Source organism: Phyllostomus discolor, chromosome 9, assembly GCF_004126475.2.
Source record: "Phyllostomus discolor isolate MPI-MPIP mPhyDis1 chromosome 9, mPhyDis1.pri.v3, whole genome shotgun sequence".
NCBI classification, from domain to species: domain Eukaryota; kingdom Metazoa; phylum Chordata; class Mammalia; order Chiroptera; family Phyllostomidae; genus Phyllostomus; species Phyllostomus discolor.
The window spans coordinates 54,474,036-54,496,335 of NC_040911.2; the positions used below are offsets into that span (position 1 = coordinate 54,474,036).

A 22,300-nucleotide genomic window follows, 5' to 3' on the forward strand; every position below is an offset into this window, starting at 1 on the left:
ACACTGCCCACTTCTTTATTCTGCTTTTATTTCCTTCACAGTACCATTTACCACCTGTCATAATTTTATATATTTATTCTTATTTTCTATGCCCTCCCCCATCTATAGAACAAAGCAGAGTGTATCTGCCTTTTTCTCAACATTGGAGCCTTAGCACAGGGTGGATATTCAATATCTGTTGAGTGAATGAATGCATATGAACCCCTGTGAGAGGGCAGAGGCTGCAGAGGGCTCTTTCTTAGGCAAGCTACTTAGGCCCTGGGCTTCTGGTGGGGCATTTTCACCCTCCTACCCCAAGACTCAACACTAGGGCTCCATCCACCACGGCCCTCCAAGGATTTTTCTGGACAAGGATGAGCTGAGATGTTGTTCTCAACTTTGGCCACCAGGTGGCAGCCCAGGAAGTCAAGACCTGTGCCGTAAGCACCCCAGGGGCAGGGACTCCTTATAGAGAATGCCTGTCTAGCGGGAGGCTCCAGAATGCAGGTGTAGATTAGATCTGGGGCTTGCTGAGGGTGTGGATGACTGGGAATTCCTGGGTCCCGGGACCACAGTAGCAGCAGCGTTGGCTGAGGGCTAGTCCAGGAGTGAGTTAGAAGCTTCCCAAGGCTTTCTGTCCAAGTCCCCTGGAAAGCCATAATAAAGAGCTTCTGGATTTATTTGAGAGCTGTGTTTCTCATCCCTCTGCTATTTAAGACCTATCATCAACGTTTGGTGCCACATCCTTAAGCCAAAAAAAAAATCTGAAAACAAAAAAACCAACCCTACTATTTACTTGATGTACTTCCTTAAACAGACCTTTAAAACTTAAATAAAGATAACAGGAAGGAATTTTTATATCACCACTGTAACTTACCAGAAATAGGCAGTAACTATAGAAGTTAATAATCACTAAGATCAAGTACTCAGATGGCACTCACTGAGTGTCAGATGTTGTTCCAAATTTGTCCTATATCTCATTTAGCCCTCATAACACTATGAGATGTGTCCTAGTACTATCCCATTGTTCAGGAAACTGGGGCACAGAGAGGTTAAGCTATTTTCCTGATCTCACACAGGCATCAGCAGGGTTTGGAGTTAGCAGATTTTTCAAGAGCTGTTTAAAAACTGGAGTTTACTGCAGCAGCCTTTCCCACACACTCACAGGGCTAAGTGCTGGCTCAAGTGCTCAAGCACACATCTGTGCACCTACCATCAGCTGTACCCTTCCATCCCCTGCTAGCCTGCCTTCTGGGCAGCAAAATCTTGGGGTCAGTCCTGGTCTCCTCACCCCACAAGGCTAGCTGGATGGGTTTATCTTTCCAGGGCTAGACTTTACTCTTATCCTCTCACACACTGGAGTCCTCAGCAAGTTCTGAGTGCTCGCCTGGAGTCTGGAGCAGTTGTGAATGACCAGGTGAGGCACAATGGTCCTGTTGCCCATGGGAGACATAAACTGAGACCTTCACTTCTCCTTCTGAAGTCTGGCTAGGACCTCCATGAGTCAGAATTCAGGCAAGACCTAGAGCCACCTGTGGAAAACAAGGCTACACGGTGGCCTTGGGGGGAAGGAAAGGACACCCTTAGATCCAATCCTAAGGATGAGGGTCCCTGGACAGTCCTTTACGGAGCCTGGCCTGTACAGCAAAAAGAGAAGGAGCTACAGAGCTCTCTCCACCTAGGCTCCATTCTTCGCACCCTGGACGGCTGCTCCATTTGATCTTGACGGGTGGGAGTTGTGAAGACTGGGCAAAGCCCGCCGACCCTCTCTCGCCAACCTCCCCAGTCCCCAGAGGGTAGTGTCCCGTCTGAGTGGCCTCCGCGACCCTCGCCACCCCGTGAGAAGTCCCTCGCACCCCCGCACCGCGCGCTTTGGTTTGTGCCGCCTGGAGGGCGGGGCGTGTCTTGGGCAGGCGCCACCGCCGCGCGGGATACCCGTAGTGTTGCACAGAGCTCGCTCAGGATGGGCAGGCGCTGCTGGAGGCGGCTAGTGCTGGTGGCAGCGAGTCTGAGCGCTGCACTTCTGCTTCTGGGTGCCGTGACCCGCGCCCTACTCCCGGGTGAGTGCCGGACGGGCGGTGGTCCTCCCCACCCGTGTCCAGACCCCTCGATGAGGCAGGAGCACCTATAGTCTGTTCCCGGGCTAGGGGATAGGGATGGGTGGGCCCAGAAATGCTCCAGATACTCTTCCTGTGCCCAGCTTCATACGGTCTTTCTCCTCGAGAGTTGGTATCCCAATGCCCGGGAGTGGGGATCACTTGGGCCTCACAGCCTGTGCCTGGGGACCCTAGTCAGTGGTGGGTGGCGGAGTGCCCAATGAGGAAGGCAGTTTCCTTTACCTCGCCGCCGCATCCCCTTATCTCCCGGAGTCCCTGAGTCCCCGCTGGGGCAACCTTGCACTCGTGGGAGAGAGCTCGATGCTTCTGCGTCCCCATGGTGGTCCCTCTGTGCAACTGGCGCTGCTCCCTAAAGCGCCCTGCTCCACCCTGAAGTTCACACTGACAAGGACTTGAGTCTCCTTTGCATCTATTTCATGGTCTGGTTGGAGAAACTGAGGCAACCAGTCAGGACCCCACATGTGCTGAGACTCCACTGGTGTCATCTCAGATCCTCCCCACCCAGGGTTGTCAAACTCTTTTTCACTGGGGGCTACAACAGCCTCCAGGTTACTTTCAAAGGGCTGAATATAATTTTAGGACTGCATAAATGTAACTACTTCTTAACAGTTAATCCAGAGCTTGGTGCTGTTGCCAGGTAGAAACAAAGTGCAGAGTGGCAGGTGGGGGGATGAAATTAGGTGGAGGACTGGATTTGGCCTGCGGGCCTTGTGTTTGCCATCTATGCTCTAACCCATTTCACAGAGGAACAGGCGGGAGAAATGAAGGGATGGGTGTGGATGGCTAACATGCTGGCTGCACAGTCTCCTACTCTTTGCAAGTGTGCTCTGTGTGACACTGTTGACCACATATTTGCTGGGCACCTCCTGGTGCCAGGCCCCTGTTTAGGGCTGGAAACACCATTTTGTAATATCCCTGCCCTCACAGATCTTATGTTTTTCATAATAAAACCCACATCTCCAGACTCCATCATCCGCCACTGAGGCACACCCAAGGAACACCACTGTGCTGCTACATTAGATCCCCCACCAGCTAACTAGTCCACAGGGTCTTGTGGGGATGCTGCAATCTACTGCCACCCCCACCTCACCCCATTCTGACCTTCCATCCCCTTCCTAGCTTCTCAGGGCTTGAGCATCTTTCCTGATGTTGGAAATAATGGTTGTTTCTCCTGAGCCTAGCTGGGCCTCTGTCCACTTCCAGGGAACCTTAAGGTTGGGGTTGTAGAATAAGGGTGTGGAAGGAGGTTGAGAGGGAGAAAAGGACTTGTTCCCAGGGGAGCCCACCACCTCACTTCCAGGCTGGATTGCTGCCCTCCCCTTCCTCCAGGCCATGTCTGTTCTATTAGAGTCCAGAACTTCCTGTCTGAAGTTCAAGGGTGATGTGTATTAACAGGTGGGAACCCTGACCCTCTCCCAATCTCCTTCCTCTTCCCTCTACATCCTTCTAACCATTCTGGCACCACAACACCTGAAGACACAGTACTTATAGACAACTATAGGCCAGGCACAGAGTCAATGATGGTCACAGCATCCCCACAGTTGTGCAGCATTTTGGCCCCATAGGCTTCTAATGTTTATAATGAAATACCAGTATTTTGGTCCTATGCAGAATAAATGCAGAAGTGCCCAATGACTATTAGGTGCCAAGGTGCCAGAGCTAAAAAGGGTGGGTGAGGACTGAGATTGGCTTGGCTTAGGAGCCAAGCAGGGCCCTTGAAGACTCAGTAGCAGCCCCTCAGTGCAGAGGTCGGGGGCCATTTCAGAGGCAACCAGAGGCCTAAGCATACTTGCCTTGCACTGAGCCATCTGCAGGGACCCAGTCCATAGACTGTCCCTCAATGTCTTGCTTCAGGCTCCCCCAGTGCCCTACTCTGCCCACCCTGACTCCTACCCCAGTTCTGGTCCCTGGTTCTTCACAGGCAAGAGAGGAATGAGAGACTGGGAGCTACCCAGAGGACTGTGTCCCACTGAGGACAACCCAACTCAGACTGATTTAACCCAGATGTGGCTGCCTTCAGGCATGGCTGGATCCAGGGTCTCAAATTATGTCTCCAGCTGCAAGTTTGACTTTTCTTTATAGTGATTTCATTCCTAGCTCCCACAGCCAAAAAGAGGGCTCTTACCAACAATTCCAGCTAAAGTCCTGAAGATTTGTCTCTTTGGCTTAGACTGAGTCGCATGATGCCCACTCCTGAGATAATTGCTGTGACAGAAAGGAACAGAAGGCTCTGAACGGTCAGGCCTGGTCACATACCCATTCCATCAGGTATGGGAAAAAGACAGCCTATCAGAACCACATGGACTGAATATAAGTGGGTTTGCTCCTGGAGGGAGATAGGTAGGCTAGCAAAAGAAGGGGAAGAGGCTGCTGAAAGCCCAATCAATAGATGCTTATTATCCTGCTGTCCATTTCCTGGTACTGTCAGAGTGTCCACAGCTCCAAAGTACCTTCCAGGCCTTCAGAGATTGAGAAAAGGCAGGCTGGCACGATGGATGGCTCACCAGAGAGGGGATTGGAAGTCCAATTTGTAGAGGATAAAACTTAGACCAGATGAAATGAAGTGCTTCGCTCAAGGTCACTTAGCTAGGAAGTGTGGGACCAGGCTAAATTCTAGGCTAAATCCTAAACCCTTGTGCTTTCCACTCTACAGGGCTCTATTTCTCTCCCCGCCACCAAAAATAGGCAGAGTTGCATTTTACTTATGAAGGGTTTGTAAACGTGTTTCTTGCTCAGCCCGATCACCAGTCAATGTCCCTGACCCAGGGACACATAGGTCACCCCAGAAGGCCTAGCTTACCAGAGGAGCTGAATGGGTTAGGGCAGACTCCAGCAGCAAGGCCGGGGTCTCCTGCCTGTCTGATCTTGCAACACTAGCCCAGCTAGAACTTATTAACCAGAAACGATGTGTCGTAATCTTTGCTTACCAGGCTGAGGATCATCATTGTTCCCTGCAAATGGTGAAGCTTCAAACCCCCCATTCAACAATTTGCACCCCACCCTACCCCCTGCATGGAGAGACTGAACTTTCCCTTGGAAGTGAGCATGCAAGGGCAATTTGTCTTCTGTGTGGCATTTCACCCACCAGCCTGTGGGTGCTGAGAGGATGGGTTTTGTGCAGGGTGGAGTGGGTGCTTGAGAGTCAGGATGGCATGGCTTGCCTTAAGGGTGCACATATGCTGTGTCCTGGGGTAAAGTCCTGTTTCTGGCCCTTACTTGCTGGAAGTCCTCAGGTATGTTTCTTTGCCTCTCTGATTCTCAGTTTCCCTGTCTGTTAGGTTGGGATAATAAGAGTTTCTACCCAATAGGAGAAAGCATCAATGGGCACAAATCAGAGTACAAGGCATGGTATCCACCTGGAATTTTGTGGGCCTGGCTCCCCTAACCAGGCCCAAGCCTGGCCTCCTTTGCTGACTGCTGCACAATCCTAGGAGCTTCTGGCCGACATGAAGTGGGCACCATACGGTGTTGGATTGATCCTCATGCTGGCCCACTGGGCTAGGACCACAGCCTATCTGCAAGTCTGGGCTACATGGTGTCAATGGCCTAGACCCCATGGGCATGGGCCCCTGGCTCTCCCAGAATGCTGGAAGCTCATTCCGCAATGCTAGTTTGTCTGAGCTATTTCGAAATCATTCTGTTTCATGGCTGTTATCTCTCTGATTCTGTCCATTTCTTTTTCTCCCAGGCTCTGTCCATGTCATTGTATGTAGCTCCCTCTCTGTCTTGGTCTCTGTCTGTGTCTTTGGCACCCAGCCTCTCTTCCTCCCCCTCCTATTGCCTTCTCCCTCTTCTCTCTCCCCCTCTCTCCATAACCTCTTGCTATTTGTGTATTCTTTTTCAAAGCAGAACCCCCATATGGTTTTGTCTGTGGTGGCTCTGGGATGGCCGAGTTCTTCATCTTAGGCCCAGGCCTCTCCTTGACCATGAGGCTGGGCCTCCCCACCTGGCTCTCTCTGGCCTGTCTGATCCACAGTGCCCTGGGCAGGGTCCTGGGACCTGGAATCCAGTGGAAGGGCTGAGGGGAAGAGAAAGAGGCCAAGGCCGGGTTGGGCTTAGGTGATGGCAGTGGAGATTGGGGGAAGCCTTAGGGCAACCCTGTTTGGGGCCAGTCCCTACTCTAGAACCCCAGAATGGGGGTCTGGACCCTGTGATCTTCAAGACATTCCCCTCTGACCTCCTAGACACATCTGTCCCTCTGTATGGCCAGCCTGCCCATCCCGGTGGACTTGGGTTCCTCTGATCTGTGTGGTGGGGCTGAGTGGGTTTGGCTGGGCCCTGTAATTACTGGCCAAAGCTACTCTGGGCCTCTCTCTGGTTTCTGCTTCCTCCTTCCTTCTACCCACTGGCCTCTGGGGTCTGGTATGGGACCCACTCTCCTGCAGGCTGTGGTCTGCCCAGGAAATAACAGGCCTTACCCACGGGCTAGTGTTTTTGGAAGGTTCTGAGTTATGGGTCCTGGAGTAAAGAAGGCCTAGATTTTCTTTCTCTCTGTCATTTGGGGTTCATCCTCCCACAACCCATGGGCCACCAGCCCTTCCTCAATCCTCAGCTATGGTCCTGAGAAGAGCTCATCACTGGGTGACCTCCTGCAAGAGGTAACACCTCTTGGAGCCTCCAGTTTGCCATCTGCAAAATGGTGGGAAAGTTTCTCTGCTCCATTCAGGCCTGTGAGAAGTGTTGTGTCACTTTGGTACCAGCAGCTTCTAGTGGCCGCTGCCACAGTTAGACCAGCAGTGGCGGAGAGACCCACTAGCCCCTAACTTCCCTTACTTTGAGGGACTAGTCAACATTCTACCCTGTCCTGTCAGCTCATTTTCTGATGCCAGTGGCATTCTTGGGACATGTCCAACTGCCACAGGTCCCTGGCCTGGGTTTAGAGACAGAGTTTCAAGTCCTGGGACCACTGATGAACCCCAAGACATAGGCAGGCCCTGAGGGCCTCATCTTTTGACATGCCCTGGGGACACTGGAGTGGCAGAGGGCCTGGGGCTGTCAGAAGTGTGGTGGGGGCCCTAGACAGTGGGTTTCAGATGCACACAGAAGGTCTAGAGGCCAGGGCAAATCCAGTCTGGCTGTTATACATTCATTCAACCAGCCTCTCTTTATGGAGCACACCCTCTGTCAAGGCACTGTTCTACCCACCAGGCATTGCTGTAGTGCAGCGGTTCTGTCTGTACCCCAGCTCCCTAGCAGTAGCAGCAGCATCACCTGGGAACTATAGAAATGCAGATTCTTAGGCCCTGCTTCAGACTTATTGGACTAGAAACTTGGCGTGGGGCCTTGCAATGTCTGTTATAACAGGTCCCATGCATGCCAGAGTTTGAGAACCAGTGCTCATGGTCAGTTTGTGAACAGATCAGTTTATCAAATTATACAAGTTTATTTGTTCACCAAAAGCTTATCTTAAGGAAAACTCTTAAATTTTTTCAATGAATACATTCTTCTTAGTAGCATTTTAAACACTTCATTTTGTTGAAACCAAGGGTCATGGAGAGCATTCATTCTGCCTATGAATACATTCTTTTCTCATATGTTCCCAAATTATTGAAGATACTATTCTTATGAATATTTAATATTATTTTCTCTTTTTTATTATTTTATTGTTGTTCACTTACAGTTATCTGCATTTTCCCCCAGTACTCTCCCTCACCTCAGACAAACTCACCTCCCTCCCTTGCTTCCACCCTCCCCCTTGGTTTTGTCCATGTGTCCTTTACAGTAGTTCCTGAAAACCTTTCCCCACACTGTCCCCTGCTCCTTCTCCTCTGGTTACTGCCAGATTGTTCTTAATTTCAATGTCTCTGGTTATATTTTGCTTGCTTTTTTCTTTTGTTGATTAAGTTCTGGTTAAAGGTGAGATTATATGGTATTTGTCCCTCATCACCTGGCTTATTTTATTTAGCATAATGGTCTCCAGTTCCATCCATGTTGTTGCAAAGGGTAGAAGCTCCTTCTTCCCTCTGCTCCATAGTATTCCATTGTGTAAATGTATCATAGTTTTTGGATCCACTCATTTACTGATGGGCAGTTAGGTTGCTTCCAGCACTTGGCTATTGTAAATTGTGCTGCTATGAACATTGGGGTGCACAGGTTCTTTTGGATTGGTGTTTCAGGGCTCTTAGGTTATAATCCCAGCAGTGGAATTGCTGGGTCAAAAGGCAGTTCCATTTTTATTTTTTTGAGGAAATTCCATACTGTTCTCCACAGTGGTTTCACCAGTCTGCATTCCTACCAACAGTGCACTAGGGTTCCCTTTTCTTCACATCCTCTCCAGCACTTGTTTCTTGATTTGTGTATCATGGCCATTCTGACTGGTATGAAGTGGTATCTCATTGTGGTTTTATTGGAATCTGTCTGATGACTAGTGATACTGAGCATCTTTTTATATGTCTCTGGGCCAACTGTATGTCTTCCTTGGAAAAGTGTCTGCTGAAGTCTTTTGCCCATTTTTTAATTGGGTTTTTTTGTCTTTCTGGAGTGGAGTTGTGTGAATTCTTTTTATATTTTGGAGATCAAACCCTTGTCCAAGTTATCATTGTCAAGTATGTTTTCCCACATAGTTGGTTCTCTTTTCATTTTAATGCTATTTTCTTTAGCCATGAAGAAGCTTTTTAATTTGATGAGATCTCATTTTTTTATTCTTTCCTTTATGTCCTTTGCTTTAAGAGACATATCCATGAAGATGTTGCTGTGTGGAGTTTCTGAGATTTTCCTGACAATATTTTCCTTTAGGACTTTTATGGTGTCATGACTTATATTTAAGTCTTTTATCCACCTTGAATTTATTTTTGTGTATGGTGTAAGTTAGTGATTGAATTTCGCTTTTTTGCATGTAGCTGTCCAGATCTCCCAACACCATTTGTTAAAGAGGCTATTTATCCTCCATTTTATGCTTCTTCCCCCTTTTTAAAATATTAATTGACCATAGAGACTTGGGTTTATTTCTGGGCTCTCTGTTCTGTTCCATTGGTCTATATGTCTGTTCTTATGCCAGTACCAGGCTGTTTTGATTACTGTGGCCTTGTAGTACAGTTTGATATCAGGTATTGTGATCCCTCCTACTTTGTTCTTCTTTCTCAAAATTGCTGCAGCTATTTGGGGTCACTTATGGTTCCATATAAATTTCTGAAATGTTTGTTCTATATCTGTGAAATATGTCATTGGTACTTTAATAGGGATTGTGTTGAATCTATAAATTGCCTTGGATAGTATGGACATTTTGATGATGACAATTTTTCCAATCCATGAACGTGGCACATGCTTCCATTTGTTTGTGTCTTCCTTAATTGAATATTTAATATTCTTATGAAGTCAAGAATATTTTAAGATAGCCATTGAATATATTTAAACTTTTAACCCTGACTGGCATGGGTCAGTTGGTTGAGCATCATCCTGCAAAGTGAAAGGTTGCCAATTTGATTCCGGGTCAGGGTACACACCAGGTTTGTAGGCCCAGCCCCCAGCTGGAGTGCATGAAAGAGGCAACTAATTGATATTTCTCTTAAACACTGATGTTTCTCTCACACACTGATGATTCTCTCCTCTTTCTCTTTCCCTTTCCTATTCTCTAAAAATAAACAAATAAAATATTTACAAAATGTTTTTAAACTACATTCACATAAAATGTTCTTGGGTATATTCTTTTTTTGTGATCAATATTTTTATTTTCCCTCTGGTAACCACCATACTGTCATCTGTGTCTGAGTTCAGTTTTATATACCACATATAAATCATATAGTTTTATATGAAATCATATGGTTCTTAACTTTTTCTGACTGCCTTATTTCACTTAGCATAATATTTTCAAGGCCCAACCATGTTGTTGCAAATGGCAGTATTTCATCTTTCCTCATGGCTGAGTAATATTCCATAGTGTATATGTACCATATCTTCTTTATCTAGCCCTCTATCAAAGGACACTTTGGTTAACTTCATGTCTTGGCTACTGTGAATACTGCAAATGAACATAGTGGTGCATATATCTTTGCAAATAAATGTTTTTCATTTTTTGGATAGATACCCAGAACAAGGATTGCTGGGTCATTATATTACTTTCAAGTGTACCACATAGTGATTAGACATTTATATAACTTATGAAATGATCACCCCAATAAATCTAGTACTTATTAGTTATTACAATATTATTGGCTAAATTCTCCATAACTATTTTGTAACTACCAATTCATACTTAATCCCTGCACCTTTTTCACCCATCCTCACACCTCCCAGCTGGCAACTATCAAAATGTCCTCTGTATTTATGAGTCTGTTTCTGTTCTGCTTCTTTGTTTTTTGTTTTTCAGATTCCACATAGACAGAAACTCATCTGGTATTTTTCTTTGTCTGATTTTACTCAGGACGCTACCCTGTAGGTCCATCTATGTTGTTGCAGATGGCATGATTTTATTTAGTCATATTTCATTGTATATATACACCATTTCTTTATCCATTCATCTTTTGATGGTCACTTATGTTGCTTCCATATCTTGGCTATTGTAATAATGTCACAATGAAAATATGGATGCAGACTTCCAGCCAAGATGGAGACAAAGGTAGACACATTGTGCCTCCTCACACAACCAAAAGAAGGACAACAGATTTAAAAATAAAACATAAAAAAACAGAACTGACAGGAAATCAAACTGTATAGAAGTCCAAAAACCAAGGAGTTAAAGTAGAAACATTCATCCAGACTAGGAGGAGAGGTGGAGATGGGCAGCCATAGGAGAAGATGTGCAACAAGGCAGTGGCTGGAGGACCAGGGCAGGCAGCAGCTGGCGGACAAGGTGATTCCACATTCCAGTGTATATAAACCGGGAGGAACAACTGGGGAGCAGGATAGACCACACAACCCAGGGTTCCAGTACAGGGAAATAAAGCCTCCAAGCCTCTGACTAAAAACACCTGTGGAGGTTGAGGTGGCAGGAAAAACTCCCAGTCTCAAAGGAGAGTTCATTGGAGAGACCTGCAGGGTCCTAGAACGTACAGAAACCCACCCACCCCAGAATCAGCACCAGAAGGGCCTGATTTGATTGTGGGTAGTGGGGGAAGTGACTGAAAACTGGCAGAGAGTGGAGCAAGCAGCACTGTTCCCTCTAGGAACCCTCCCCCACATACAGCATCACAACACAGCCAACTTGGGTTGTCCCACCCTGGTGAACACCTAAGGCTCTGCCCCTTATAAGTAACAGGCACATCGAGAGAAAAAAAATGGCCCAAATGAAAGAACAGATCAAAGCTCCAGAAAAAATACAACTAAGTGATGAAGAGATAGCCACCTATCAGATGCACAATTCAAAACACTGGAAATCAGGATGCTCACAGAACTGATTGAGCTCAGTTGCAAAATGAAGGAACAAATGAAGGCTACCCAAAGTTAAATAAAGCAAAATATAAAGGGAACCAATAGTGATGGGAAGGAAACTGGGACTCAAATAAACTATTTGGAGCAGAAGGAAGGAAGAAACATTCAACCAGAACAGAATGAAGAAACAAGATATCAAAAAAATGAGGAGAAGCTTAGGAACCTCCAGGACAACTTTAAACATTCCAACATCTGAATCATAGGGTTGCAAGAAGAAGAGGAAGAGCAAGAAACTGAAAACTTATTTGAAAAAATAATGAAAGATAACTTCCCCAATCTGGCAAAGGAAATAGACTTTCAAGAAGTCCAGGAAGCTCAGAGAGTCCCAAAGAAGTTGGATCCAAGGAGGAACACCAAGGCACATCATAATTACATTACCCAAGATTAAAGATAAGGAGAGAATCTTAAAAGCAGCAAGAAGAAATGAAAGAGTTACCTACAAAGGAGTTTCCATGAAACTTGCAGCTGATTTCTCAAAAGAAACCTTGCAGGCAACAAGGGGCTGGAAAGTATTCCAAGTCATGAAAGGCAAGGGCCTACATCTAAGATTATTTTATCCAGCAAAGCTATCATTTAGAATAGAAGGGCAGATAAACTGCTTCCCAGATAAGTCAAGTTAAAGATCATCATCACCCAGCCCTTATTCTATGAAATGTTAAAGGGACTTAACTAAGAAAAAGAAGATCAAAACTATGAACAGTAAAATGACAACAAACTTACAGTTATTAACAACCAAACCTAAAACAAAAACAAAAACAAAAACAAACTAAGAAAACAACCAGAACAGGAACAGAGTCACAGAAATGGAGATCATATGGAGGGTTATCAGTGGGGGAGTGGGAGGGGGAGAGAAGGGGAAAAGGTACAGAGAATAAGTAGCATAAATGTAGGTAGAAAATAGATAGGAGGAGGTTAAGAGTAGTATAGGAAATGCAGAAGCCAAAGAACTTATTTGCAGGACCCATGGACATGGACTGAAAGAGGGGAATGCATATGGGAGGGGGTGTGCAGAGTGGAGGGGATTAAAGGGGGGAAAATGGGACAACTGTAATAGCATAGTCAATAAAATATATTTTTTAAAAATTTTAAATAAAGTAAGGTTAACAGAAAGTTTAATAAAGTGGGATTGTCTAGTCTGCATATATAAATATTAAAAATACAAACACAATAATAAAAAAGAAAAGAAAATATGGATCCATATATCTTTTCAATTTAGTGTTTTGGGTTTCCTCAGCTAAGTGCTCAGAAATCGCATTGCTGGGTCCTTCCTTGTCTCTTGTAATAGCCTTTGTTTTAAAGTCTATTTTGTCCAATACATGTATTGCTACCCCAGCTTATGCTTGTTTCCATTTCAGTCTGTGTGTATCTTTTGATCTGAAGTAGGTCTCTTGTAGGCAGCATATATATGAGTCTTGTTTTCTTATCCATTCAGCCACAGTATGCCTTTTCACTGGAGCATTTAATCCATTTATACTTAAAGTAATTGTTCATTAGTATGTAGTTACTGACATTTTATTATTAATATTTTTATCTCTTCCTCATCTGAAAGAAGACCCTTTAACATTTCTTGTAATGGTTTGGTGGTGATGAACTGCTTTAGCTTTTTCTTGTCTGGGAAGCTCTTTATATTTCCTATGATTCTAAATGATAGCTATGCAGGGTAGGGTAATCTTGGTTGTAGGTCCTTGCTTTTCGTCACTTTGAATATTTTGTGCCAGTTCCTTCTGGCCTGTAAATTTTCTGTTGCAAAATCAGCTGACAGTCTTGTGGGAGCTCTCTGGTGGTAACTAACTGCTTTTCTCTGGTTACTTTTAACGTTTTATCTTTGTCCTTAATCTATGGCATTTTAATTATGATGTGTCTTCATGTCAGTCTCTTTGGGTTCATCTTGTTTGGGTTCATCTCTGCACTTCTGCGGCTTGTATGTCCTTGTACTTTACCAAGTTAGGGAAATTTTCCATCATTATTTTTTCAAATACGTTTTCAATATCTTGCTCTCTTCTCCTTTTGTTGTCCCTATGATGCAAGTGTTGGTACACTTGTCTCATCTTCATTTTGGGGGAATTCTTTTTTGGTTTTGCTGTTCTCTGCTACCTTATCTTTCAGATTGCTGATTTGACCCTCTGTTTCATGTAATCTGCTGTTAATTCCCCTAATGTATTCTTCATTTCAGTTATTATATTCTTCATTTCTAACTCTTTTTAATGTCTTCAATCTCCATTTTTATGTTTCCTATCTTTTTGTAGAAGTTCTCACTGAGAGCATTTAGCATCCTTATGGCCAGTGTTTTGAATTCTGCATCTGATAGATTGCTTGCTTCCAGAGCTTTGTTTAGCTCTTTTTCTGGAGTTTTATTCTGTTCTTTCATTTGCGCCATGTTTCTTTGTTTCATCATTTTTGGCAGCCTCCCTGTGTTTGTTTCTATGTATTAGGTAGAGCTGCTACATCTCCCAGACTTGGTAGAGTGGCCTTATGTATAGGGCTTCCTGTGGGGACCAGTGGTGCAGTTTCCTGGTCACCTGGGCCAGATGTTCCAGGTGTGTTTCTTTTGTGGGTTGTTTGTGTCCTTCTGTTATAGTTTAGCCTGATTGCTGTTTGCACTTCAGTGGGGGGAACTGACCCTCAGGACGATAGGTTATGAAGATTGGTTGTGGCTGCAGTAGAGGAGCTGTTGTGTAAGGGTTGACCCTACAGAACAAGATTCACTTTAGTGGGCCTCTGGTGCCTGCTGAGTATGCCCTTTGAGTATGTCAGTTGTGAGGTGGTTGGGTGGTGCTCTTATTTGATATGAAGCTGGCTAATGGGTGTGTTGGTGCTGGGGCCTATTGAGAGATGCATGCCAAGGTCAGCTTATATATGCAAATGGTTGCCACTGTGCTGGTGTTGGAGGTATCTGGGAAAGGCTAAGCTACAAACTGAAGCTGGCTCTGCTAGTGCCAGGCTTGGGGCTCCTTAGCAAGAAGTATGGGGTGTGCTAATGCCAATTGCTGTTTTTTTTGGCATTTGTGAATATTTGAGACATTTTTGGAAGGTCCATGGCATGAACCAAGATAGGCTGCCTATGTGGAAAAGCCAATAAAAGCAGTTTGGGTGGGCTAGAAAGTTGAATGAGGTGTGGTCTCAGGTAATCACCAGGGTGGGGTGAACAGTGCCATCCATGTAGATGATATGGTAGAGGCCCACATCTGCAGGGGGAGGGCTCAGTAAAGGCATGATGACTTCTGTCAGCACTCCTGTCTGGGAGAAAAATCCCTCTCCAGCCCTTTCCCTGAATCAAGACAATTCATTTCCTGTTTATATGTTCTTGGAGCCTTTCAAGCTGCTGCTCCAGCACTGGAGCTCAGAGTAAGTGAGTCTGTGAGCCAGTATGTCCACATGTGAGCCCTTTAGGAAGAACACCTAGACTCCAGCCACAATCTCCACTGGTTTTCACAGCCAGAAGTTATGGGACTTCCCTTCGCAGCACTGGAACTCTGAGCTGGGGAGCCTGGTGTGGGGCTGGGATACCTTGCTCCTCAAGGGGAATCCCCAAAGCTGAGATATCCCTCCTGATTTTCAACTGCCACACATGGGTGAGGGACCAGCCCATCCTGTGTCTCTGTCCCTCTTGGTATGGCTTCTGTGTATTCCTAGTTCTTGGACTTCTGTTCAGCTAAATTTCAAGTAGTTCTCAGTGATGGTTGTTCTGCAGTTTAGTTGTGATTTTGATGTGGTTGTGGGAGGAGGCAAATACAGTGTTTACCTAGTCTGCCATCTTGACCAGAAGGCTTCGGTTATGGCATCTAATCTTTTTAATAAGCTGCTGAATTTGGTTTTATATTATTTTGTGGAGGATTTTTACTCCAATATTCATAAGGGAATTTGGTCTGTAGTTTTCTTTTCTTATAATGTCTTTGTTTGGCTTTTAAAATTAGGGTTATGCTGGCCTCATCAAATGAGTTAGGAAGTGTTCCTTCTCTTTAATTTTTAAAAAAGTTTGAAAAGGACTAGTATTAGTTCTTATTTAAATGTTTGATAGAATTCACCACTGAAGCCATCAGGTCCGGGGCTTTTATTTGTCAGGAGATTTTTTTTTCTTTTTATTACTGATTCAATCTCCTTACTAGCTATAGGTCTATTTACATTTTCTTATTTCTTTGTGATTTGGTCTTGGTATATTATATGTTTTTAGAAATTTGTCAGTTTCATGTAGATTATCCAGTGTGTTGATGTACAATTGTTTACAATACTCTTTTATTTTTTTTATTTTGTAGAGTCAGTTGTAACATCTACACTTCATGATTTTAGTAATTAAAGCCTTCTTTTATTCTTAGTCCCTCTAGCTAAATGTTTATCAATTTTATAGACCTTTTTGAAGAGCCAACATTTAATTTCATTAATTTCTTTATTTTTAAGGTTACTTTTATTTTACTTTATTTTTATTGTATCTTTTCCATTACCATTTATCCCCCCATAACCTCTTCCACCTTCACCCACCCACCTCCCCCAACAATCACCATACTGTTGTCCATGTTCATGAGTTCTTTTTTGGTTTTTGCTGAGGTTCTCTCCCCACTATTTTCCCAGAGCTGTCAGCCTGCTAAGAGTCTGTCTCTATTTTGCTTGTTAGTTCAGTTTGTTCCCTATAGTACACATATGAGTGAAATCATATTGTATTTGTCTTTCTCTGACTGGCTTATTTTACTTAGCATAACATTCTCCAGGACCATCCATGCTGTCGAAGGATAAAATGTTCTTTTTTTACCCCAAGTGGTACTCCATTGTGTAAATGTAACGTAGCTGTTTTATTCACACATCTAGTGATAGACATTTGGGCTGTTTCCAAATCTTGGCTATTGTAAATAATGCTGCAATGAACAGTATATATACTCAAATTAGAGTGTCAGGTTTTTTCAGATAAATTCCCAGAAGTGGAATTTCTGGTTTTGACTGAAATGTCATGCTTAAGACATTAATAGACTGAAATATGACCAGACAGCTTTAAGGAATTAAGATTCTATTTTGGAAGCCAATAAAAGCCTCTTGGGAAAACAGTCTGGTACCTTCCTTACATGGTTCATGGTGTTTATTCCAGGTAAGAAACAAAGATTTCTTCCTTGAGATGCAAAGAAAGAAACTCAGAATATGTTTGGGACCTTGAAACCTATACGTATGGCAGGCAATGTCTGATGGCAAGTCCTCACCTTGGCTTTTCTGGCCTTAAGAGGTCTTTTTAAGTTCAATCTGAAGATTCCTTATAAAAACTTTCCAGCAAAGTAGATTTAAAAGAGCAGATATGGTTAATTAATATTGTTGCTGAACTTATGCAAATAATGAGGTCAAGTTTAATTGAAGCTAGGCTTATTTTGCAAATAAATTTGTCTTAATTTGGCTATATTTGGTAAAAATGAAATTTATTTTAGAGAAAAAAATTGTTTCAATAGAAACTCTAATACCCACTTGTGGATATTAGATTCTGAATGCTGTTCATTATCTATTGTGTTTTTAATTAGACTCTAAGTACTGTTCATTGTATTTTGCTTTTTAAATATTTTCTACCTATAAATTGAACTGGATCCTGAATTTTTCTAGTTTTCTTAAATATTGTGCAGCAATCTTCAAAACTAACATTTTCATTTTTCCATCCATTTATTTAAAATCATTGAGGACTAAAACTGCCTTTTTTGCAAGGTGATGCAAACTAAAGTAAGACAGCATGATAATAAACTTCAGAAAAATCACAACAGCTCATCTATGAACTATATTTGTGCCTATTGCTGAAATAGCCAGAGACATTCAAATGGCAGACAAGAAGAATCTATGAGACCCTGACTCTCTTCACTCCATCTGAAGATAATTTGAGACAGAAATCTGGAAATCTTGATTGCCTCCATAGAGATTCCTTCTATTAAATACCAAATTGCTTGCACCATAGGTTTAACTTTGGGAGCCTACCAGCATCACCGCTTCCTCACATGAGCTGTCATGCTTCTCTGCGGCCAGGGCCAGGGATTTCTGAGGAGGGGTCCAATTAGCTGGCATGGCCATGCTGTGTCTCATCCTTTATTTTCTACGGATCCCAAAACTTGGTGGACATTTGTGAACTCAGGAGAGCTAATGAGGAGAGGTAGGGTAGAGTCTGGAAGATCTGGGCCAGGGGCTCCTCAGAGACATCAAGAAACAGTTCTGTAGATTGAGAAGTCCAAGATGAAAGAGCCACCCTGATTGTGTTTTGGTGAGGTCGCTCTTTCTGGTTCAGAGCCAGCACCTTCTCAGTATGTCTTCATATGGTGGAAGGGTAATTTCCTTTACTTTTTATTATCTGTTTTATTTGTCTCTGTTCTATTCTTTTTTGTTCTCATCCTCTGTTCACTTTGAATTTTCTTCCGACTTTTTGTTGTCCCTTAATTTGTAAAGTTAGATTGTTGATTTGAGATCTTTCTTGTTTTTTTTTTTAATTGCAAGTATTTATAGCTATAAATTTCCCTCTTAGTACAGCTTTTTCTATGTTTCATAAGTTCGATATGTTGTGTTTTCATTTTTCTCTAATTATTTTTTATTTCCCTAGTGCCTTCTTTGATCCATTTGCTTAAAATATATTATTTAATTAAGTCCTGCTGGTGTAGCTCAGTGGATTGAGCAGGCTGGGAACCAAAGTGTCCCAGGTTCGATTCCCAGCCAGGGTACATTCCTGGGTTGCAGGCCAGAACCCCCAACAACCACACATTGAATCTGTCTCTCTTTCTCTCTCTCTCCCTCCCTTCCCTCTCTAAAATTAAATAAATAAAATCTTAAAAAATAAAATATATTATTTAATTTATAGAAATTTGTGAATTTTACAATTTTCCTTTTGTTATTAATCTCTAATTTTATCACCCATGTGGTCAGAGAAGATAATGTATAGGATACCTACTTTTAAAAATCTATTGAGGATTACTTTGTGGCTTAACATACTGTCTATTCTGGAAAATGACCCATGTTCGTTTGAGAAAATGTGTATGCTGTCATTGTTGGACAGTTGTTTTAAAGTTTTGTCTACTATATCTGCCATAATATCTTTTTCAGGGAAAGTTTTTGTGAACATTTTTTTTTCATTTGAATGGGCCATATGTTTTTTTCTTTATATACCTTATTACTTTCTGTTGAACACTGGACATTTGAATCTAACAATGTGGTGACTGTGGAAAGCCGATTTTTCTCCCTTCTCAGCGATTGTTGTAGGTAGTCTCTGGGCCTGGGATCAGCCTTAAGTATAAATTTTCCAAGCTTTCCCTGGATATCCAGGTCACTTTCTAATTTTCTCCACATATGCAATTCTTTTTAATATTCGACTGTTTAATATCTGGCTCCCAAAAGGCAAAAGAGAAAAATGAAGGGAGGAGGAAGATGCCAGTCTCTTAAGTGCCCTGCAAGTCACTTTGGCAGGAAGGGAATGTGCTTTCAATAATGAGGGGGAGATACAAGGACAATGGCTGCCTGCCTTTATCTTCACCTCTCTTCAGGAGCAGCAATCAGTGATTAGAACACATATGTCTGGTATTTAGATAACTGAGTCCTTTTGGCACACCCTGGCTCCTGTGTGCTGCATGTAAACTGCTCCAGGAGGATATGCACAGCTGCCTGCCATGTGGCTGGGGGTGGCAAATGGGTAGCTGCTACTGTACTGTGCACTGAAATTAACTGCCATTTATCAACTCCTCCCCTGGAAGCAAGCTTTCAAAGGATTCCAGAATTCCAAAAATAGTTGCGTCATATAGATTCTGCCAGTATTATTGTTGTCTAGGTTGAGAGACAGGTCCCTTGTGCTTCCTACTCCACCACTTTCCATAATCCTGTATGCTTTGCTCTTAAGGAAATGCCAAACTATGTTTCATTGCAGCTGCTCCCATTTACATTCCCAGTATCAATGTATGAGGGTTCCAATTTCTCCACGTCCTTTCTTTTTTAAAATATATTTTATTGATTATGCTATTACAGTTGTCCCATTACCCCCATTAATTCCCCTCCACCCTTCACACCCACTCCATCCACATTCCCCCCTTTAGTTCATGTCCATGTAACATAAGTTCTTTAGTTTCTACATTTCCCATACTATTCTTATCCTCCCCTGACTATTTTCTACCTACCATCTGTGATACTTATTCTTTGTACCTTTTACCCCTCTCTCCTCCTCCCACTCCCCTGTTGCTAACCCTCCATGTGTTCTTCATTTCTATGGTTCTGTTCCTGTTCTACTTGTTTGCTTAGTTTGTTTTTGTTTTTGTTTTAGGTGTGGTTGTAAATAATTGTGAGTTTTCTGTCATTTTATTATACATGTTTTTTATCTTCTTTTTCTTAGATAAGTCCCTTTTACATTTCATAAAATAAGGGCTTGGTGATGATGAACTCCTTTAACTTGACCTTATCTGAGAAGCACTTGATCTGCCCTTCCATTCTAAATGAAAACTTTGCTGGATAGAGCAATCTTGGATGTAGGTCCTTCCCTTTCATGATTTGGAATACTTCTTTCCAGCCCCTTCTTGCCTGTAAGGTCTCTTTTGAGAACTCAGCTGACAGTCTGATGGGAACTCTTTTGTAGGTTACTGTCTCCTTATTTCTTGCTGCTTCTAGGATTCTCTCCTTCATTTTTACCTTGGCTAATGTAATTATGATGTGCCTTGGTGTGTTCCTTCTTAGATCCAACTTCTTTGGGACTCTCTGAGCTTCCTGGACTTCCTGGAAGTCTATTTCCTTTGTCAGAACGGGGAAGTTGTGCTTTATTATTTGTTGAAATACATTTCAATCTGTTGCTCTAGCTCTTCTCCTTCTGGTATCCCTATAATTTGGATGTTGGAACATTTAAAGATGTCCTGTAGGTTCCTAAGCTTCTCCTCGTTTTTTTTTTTTTTTTTTTGAATTCTTATTTTTCCATTCTTTTCTGTTTGGTTGTTTCTTTCTTCCTTCTGGTCCACTCTATTGTTTTGAGTCCCAGTTTCCTTCCCATCACTATTGGTTCCATGTGCATTTTCCTTCATTTCTCTTATCATAGCCTGCATTTGTTCATCTAATTTTCAACCAAAATCAACCAATTCTGTGAGCATCTTGATCATCAGTGCTTTGAGCTGTGCATCTGATAGGTTGGCTATCTCTAGGTCACTTAAAAGTATTGATTCTGGGGCTTCCAATTCTGTTTGAGCCACCTTCTGTTTGAGCCATCTTCCCCCTCACCCCCACCCTTTTGGTCTGGTTGCGCATGTTACAGTAAGGGGCGGAGCCTTAGGTGTTCACCAGGACAGGGCACCCCAGTCGCTGGGTTGTGACGTTGTATGTGGGGGCAGGGTCCAAGAGGGAACAATGGCACTTGCTCCGCTCTCCCTTGGACCTCAGTCCCTTCCACCTCTTCCCCCAAGCAAACTGGGCCCCTCTGGTGCCGATTCCCGTGTGGGTGGGCTTGTTCACCCTGTGGGACTTTCCAACGACCTCTCCTGTGAGGCTGGGAGTCTCTCCCAGCGCCTCAACCCCCACAGGTGTTTTCAATCAGTGCCCCAAGGCTCTATTTCCCAGCACTGTGATCCTGGGTTGCGCGCAGTGCCTTGCTTCATAGTTCCCTCTTCACTGGGTCTGCTGTTTGCCACCCTTCAGCCAGGGTCTGCCAGCTGCCACTTGCCCGTTCAGGGTCCACCCACTGCCGTCTTGCATGCCCGATGCCTTACACTCCCAGTCCCAACGCTCTCTACTCTCTGCACTGGGACCCGCACCCAGCCGCCCAATTCCACCCCTCCTATGGGTCCAGATGAACAGGTCTATTTTAACTTCTTGGTTCTCCGACCTCCATACGGTTCAATTTTCTGTCAGTTCTGGTGGTTATTCTGTTTCTAAATTATTGTTGTCCCTATTTTGGTTGTGCGAGGAGGCACAGTGTGTCTACCTATGCCTCCATCTTGGCCAGAAGTCTCTCTCCACATCCTTTCTAAAAAGACAGATTTTATGTCTGTCTTTTCTATTACACTCATCCTAGTGGGTGAGAAGATATATGTCATCAAGGTTTTGATTTGCATTTCCCTAATGACTAGTGATGTTGAGCATCTTTTCATGTTCTGTTAGAATTTGTATTCTTTGGAGCAATGTCCATTTCTCTACTTAAAAAATTGTACATTCTTTGTTCATTTTAAGAATGTTGTTATGCCATTTATTCTTCAGTTATAGGTGTTCTTTAGATATTCTGGATACTAGTCCCTTACTAGATATATGATTTGAAAATATTTTTCTCCTAGTTGCTGGGTTGTCTTTTCACCTTCTTGATGGTGTCCTCTGAGGCATAAAAGTTTTTAATGTGGATGTAGAGTTGACCCACATAACAATGGCGGTCTTATAAAATTATAATGGAGCTGAAAAATTCCTATAGCCTACTGACATTGTAGCTGTCACAACTTCATAGCACATGCATTGCTCATGTGTTTATGGCAATTCTGGTGAAATAAACTTATTGTGCTGATGGTTGTATAAAAGCATAGCACACAAAATTATGTATAGTATATAATATTTGATAATGATAATAAACAACCATGTTAGTAGTTAATGTATTTACTACAATACAATTTTAATTGTCATTTTAGAGTATACTTTTTTACTTATAAAACATGCTTGATATAAAACAATATGCTGTGTTACACCAGCAGCAGTCTCTTACATCTCAGTTTACTGTGTTTCTTGATTGCTTGATTTCTCTTGTCCTTGATTTGATCATGTTGTTTTGTACACTAACATGCTGCTGTACAGGCTTGTAGCCTAGGAGCAATAGGGTGTACCATATAGCCTAGATGGGTAGTAAGCTACACCATCTAGGTTTGTCTAAGTGTACACTATGATGTTTGTACAAT

At 43.2% G+C, this 22,300-nt stretch overlaps 1 protein-coding gene across 1 annotated transcript in view; it reads left to right on the forward strand.

Moving 5' to 3' along the window:
• Nucleotides 1–1,914: 1,914 nt before the first annotated feature.
• CHST13 (carbohydrate sulfotransferase 13) overlaps nt 1,915–22,300 on the forward strand; it is a 36,440-nt gene continuing 16,054 nt past the window's right edge. Inside the window, exon 1 of the mRNA XM_028523565.2 lies at nt 1,915–2,039. Coding sequence (XP_028379366.1) covers nt 1,943–2,039 — 97 coding nt within the window. The 5' untranslated portion in view covers nt 1,915–1,942. The remainder of the gene's footprint in view (nt 2,040–22,300) is intronic.